This window comes from Plodia interpunctella, chromosome 9 (assembly GCF_027563975.2).
Source record: "Plodia interpunctella isolate USDA-ARS_2022_Savannah chromosome 9, ilPloInte3.2, whole genome shotgun sequence".
NCBI lineage: Eukaryota > Metazoa > Arthropoda > Insecta > Lepidoptera > Pyralidae > Plodia > Plodia interpunctella.
Window position 1 is genome coordinate 1,212,688 of NC_071302.1, and position 4,893 is coordinate 1,217,580.

Below are 4,893 nucleotides of genomic sequence, written 5' to 3' on the forward strand. Positions count from 1 at the left end.
ACCTGTCCATTTGAACGAGGCATACCCGTTGCCACAATATGCGCTCGAATATTCTTATTTGCACAATATTGCCTATATTCGTTGGAAGTGAAACACGTACCCGAATCCGAAATAATTCTTTTCGGATTACCGAACGTTTTAGTAATATTATCAAGCTGCTCTAAAAGGTCAGATGTTCTGGTAGACTTTACTGCCTCGATAAATACAAATTTTGTGAACGCATCTACTACAACCAACAAATATTTATTTCCGTTTACTGTCTCAACAAATGGGCCTAGATGGTCCGCATGAAGGGTATGAAAAGGTTGAGCGTATTTTGGCAACGGGTACAATTCTCCTTCTTTAGGACCACCCTTGTTTTTATAGTAAATACAGTTCAAACAGTTTTTAATGTATTTTTTTACTATGTGACGCATACGGGAAAACCAATACTTTGATCCTATCCTTTCTAGAGTTTTATCGACAGAGAAGTGGCCAATATCATCGTGGTTGCACTTTATTATTTGCCATATGCACTTCTTTGGTACAACCCAGCGACGACCCTGTTCTGTTCTTTTGTACACTTTACCGCCCAAAAGTTCATACGAGTCAAAAATGCTTTTATTATCATCTATTTCATCTGTCTCTAAAATTGTTTTTATATTTACTATATCAAGGTCTTGTACTTGTACCGAAAGTAACCAATCTCCTTCCGTAATCGATAGTATTATTTCTTTTTCCGATCTCTCACCAGAAGGAACCGGGTTCCGACTTAAGGCATCAACATGCTGCATACGTGTACCTTCTCTATGTTTGATTTCGTACACAAACTCTTGGGTCGAGAGGACCCACCGTGCAACACGGGGAATAATATCCTTTTTAGTCAACGCGTATCTGACTGCGTTACAATCGGTTACAATGGTAAATGGAGATCCTAACAAATAAAGGCGAAATTTTTTAAGGGAAGTTACAATTGCTAGAAGCTCCAGTTCAAAGGAGTGATATTTCTTTTCATCCTCAGTTGTTTGACGACTATAGTAATATACGGGTTTTTCTCCTTCGTCAGTAACTTGAACAAGTATACCCGCAACGCCATCGCGACTGGCGTCTGTATACAAAATGCTTTCCTTGTTGGGGTCAAAGATCGATAAAACACTATTGGAAGTTAATTTAGCTTTAAGAAACTGAAATGCTTGATCGCGTACACTATCCCATAACCAGGGAACATCTTTCTTTAGCAACTTAGTGAGAGGTGCCGAAATGATGGCGCAATTTTTAATGAATTTGCGAAAGTAATTAATAAGTCCTAAGAATTGACGTAACTGATGCACCGTTTTTGGTACCGGAAAATTCTTAACTGCTTCCACCTTGACTTCATTTGGCATAACGCAATTTAGCTTTATTTTGTAACCTAGGAACTCTATCTCGCTCTTAAAGAAATGACATTTTTTAAGGTTCAAAGTTAACCCATTATTTATAAATATTTTTAAAACTTTTTCCAATAAAATAAAGTTTTCCTCGACAGTTTGCGTAAGCAGATAAACGTCATCTAAGTAGACTATAACATTTTCGAACCTCAAATTACCTAACACTTTGTTCATCATCTGCTGAAAACAGGATGGTGCATTTGCCAAACCAAAAGGAAGCCTCAAAAATTCGTAATGACCGTCCTCTGTAATAAATGCTGTTTTCTCGATTGACTGTGAACTCATAAGTATTTGGTAATACCCACTTTTTAAATCTAAACTAGTAAAACATTTATAGCCCTGTAACCTGTCAACAAGATCCTCGATTCTAGGCATTGGGTATTTATTCCTTAATAGTTATTTTATTTAGAGCTCGGTAATCAATGCAGAGTCTTTTCTCACCATTCTTTTTGTTCACAAGTAGAGCCGGGCTCGCGTAAGGAGAATTACTCTGGCGAATTATTTTATTTTCTAATAAATCTGATACCATGTCTCGAATAATTTTTCTGTCTGCGTGAGAGGAGCGAAAAGGTCTGCATTGAACCGGACGAGAATCTGTTACGGTAATAACCATTTCATGGTTGTTAACTTTTCCTAACTCTTTGATATCTGACGCAACACACTTACTGTATAATTTAAATAAACAAATTAATTCTCTTAAGTTAGTGTCAGTATCAATTTTAGTTTCATCGATAGTGTTACAAAACTCAGTAAAAGTGTTTGCATAGTCAAATGTAAAAGATGTGCCGACCCTGGAGTATATTAAATCATTACGCTCTGTTATGTTGCGGCCAATAAGGATATCACAATTTAAGAGTTCGTCAATAACATAAAGTTCGACATCTGACAATATTACATTGTCTACCTTCAAACTGACAGTAACCTTTTGGCTAACAGATTTCGAATTATCTTTAGAAAATCCTTGTAACAAAACCGGCGAAGGGAGGGTGTTCGTTTTTAAGGAATATTTTTCCACCACAGATTCGGAAACTAGAGAACAGCTGCTTCCAGTATCAATAAATGCCTCATGAGCGAAATTATCAATATGGATTACTTTAACAAATTTATTCCGCGAATTATCAGACGAAATAACTTTGGTTTCTTCTACTTCCGGTTTAATCAATCCTATACTTTTTTTACGAAGGCAGACAGATTCAAGGTGTCCCCTTTTTCCACAAAAATTACATTTATTAACATCACACTGATTTCTTTTATGATTTCCGCCACATGAGTAACATTTAATAATTTTCCGAGTCTGTGCCGGGCCGTTTTGGCTAGTTTCAGGTGTACTGTTTGAGTTTACATCCTTATTTGTACTATTTGAGGGTATACTCGTCGAAGGTTGAGAAGAATTGTTCAATAGGTCAGCAGATTTTTGTTGAGTGTCGCGAGTAGTATTAAAATTAGTTTTCGTATTTTTTGATTTGAAAGTGCGGCCATGAAGATAACTAGCTAAATCATGGCAAGATTTAAAATTACTAGCTTCAATAGACGCTCCTATATTGTTATCTCCAATACTCCCGACAATAATAGAAATTTTATCCTGCTCCGTAAAGTTTAATGACAGTCTGTCTATTTTACATTTAATATCGAAATAGAACTCGTACAAAGACTGATTTTCTAAAGGTTTTTTATTAACAATTTCTTTTAATAGCTCGAACATATTGCGTCGAATTTTGAAACTATCAGCTAAGCGGCGATGCCATTCGCTCCATTTCCAAGTGGGCCACTGACTATCCGTACGTAACAACGAGTCGTACCAGACTTTACCCGAGCCTTTTAACTTATTCAGTGCTTGATAACGTATCGTCTCATCGGACCAACCGAAAGTCATAGCGTACGTCTGTATAATACTAAGCCATGCATTAATGTCGTCGTTTAAAGGGTCAAACTCGGGAATAATATTATTCAAGGTACTCACAGTTTTAGCTTCTTTTCGACGTGATACCTTAGATTTCTTTCTAGGCGGAGGCGACGGGGTTCGAGAGCTCGAGCACACCGTGCTGTTGCTACTCGACGATGATCGGGCACGTTTACGACGACGTCCGTGACGTCCCATGACGTGGAGAAAAATTCACACTTCTGATGAAAACAACACGTATATTAATATATATATTATTTATTTACTATATACTCCCACGTTATTACTTTACACGATACAAACTAATCAAAATATATTAACAAAAATGCGAACAACCTTTTACCGATAATCTAATTCGAACCTTTAATCAAATCACACAACGTACTTAAAATAAAATAGATAATTATTCGTTAATTTAAATTAAATGTTTTAACAATTTTTGATAATTGGGAGTCAAGAGCAAGTCGTCCGTTGCACGGTTAGACCAAAAGTGAGCCCGCGCCGTTTGTTTCGCCACGCCTCACCACCGAGTAGGGGCAACCGCTTACGTCAGCACGATAGATGGCGCTGGATGAACGATGTTGCCAACAGTATAAAAAAGGAGTATTAAACGCAACCAATCAAAAAAGTATTAGTGCAAGATCCGTCTGTCCGTACTCTGTGACCTTGTGAGAAAGCTTTTTCTCGTCTCTGTTCTTCGCGAGAGCCAATTCTCATGCAAGACACGTCGGGTACGAATTTACAGGCAATTCATTCGATATTGGATTATTAGGTGCTGATCTTTTTAAAATTTTCGACTCGGGAGTAGGTATACGCCATCTTTTAATTTATTTCCAGAAATAACACATTATAGGACTTGGCGGGCTTCGAATTCTAATTCCAGGGAATTTTATGATTCCTCCAACACCAATGAATGAGCGTTTTAATATTTCTTTTCCAGTAATCGGGCTATTCAAAGGATCGCGTTTCATTTTCTCACAATTTTTCGTTATACGTAAAAATATACTAATATTATTTAAGCTGTTTATGTTCAGCTCAATCGGTTGAAGATATCTGCTTCAAAATGGAGTAGCAAAATTCCACCTGAACAAACATACATAAATACATTGCAAGTTATATAAAAGCTTTTAAAAATCACACTGTCACTTAATACATTTCCCATAATATGAATGAGATTGTGTACTGTTTCTCAACAAGCCAGTTTCCTTTGTCACATTCTCAGATTAAACAAAATAAAATCACATTAATTACGCCGTATCTTTAAATATGTAAATATGAATACCTTTCAATTCGTGGCATATTATTACACATGCCACTTTCCTCGTCGGAAACAACCTTCTTAAATCACTTTGGCTGAAGTACACTAACTCAAAATGAAATTAATGAACTTACCTCGAGTGACAATCAGCGCCCACAACACGATGACATGACGTAAGTATATATTCCGTACATAACAGGTTAGATTTTATGAAAACTTCGTCTTTCACCGCAAATTCTGAGAGAGGCGCGAGACAACTTTTAATTAAATACTAATGCAATTCGCGACGAAATTTACAATTAAAATAGGGATGCGCCAACCCAGTAAAC

The 4,893-nt window shown here is 36.7% G+C and overlaps 1 protein-coding gene across 1 annotated transcript; it reads right to left on the minus strand.

Annotated features, from left to right (window-relative positions):
• Positions 1 to 629: 629 nt before the first annotated feature.
• LOC128672603 (uncharacterized) lies at positions 630 to 3,893 on the minus strand. The gene is made up of 2 exons (XM_053749854.2): positions 3,643 to 3,893; positions 630 to 3,527 (listed from the first exon to the last, which is right to left on the minus strand). Exon 2 carries the CDS (start codon positions 3,502 to 3,504, stop codon positions 1,789 to 1,791), a length of 1,716 nt encoding a protein of 571 aa, XP_053605829.1. The 5' UTR covers positions 3,505 to 3,527; positions 3,643 to 3,893; the 3' UTR covers positions 630 to 1,788.
• Between the last annotated feature and the right edge of the window lie 1,000 nt (positions 3,894 to 4,893).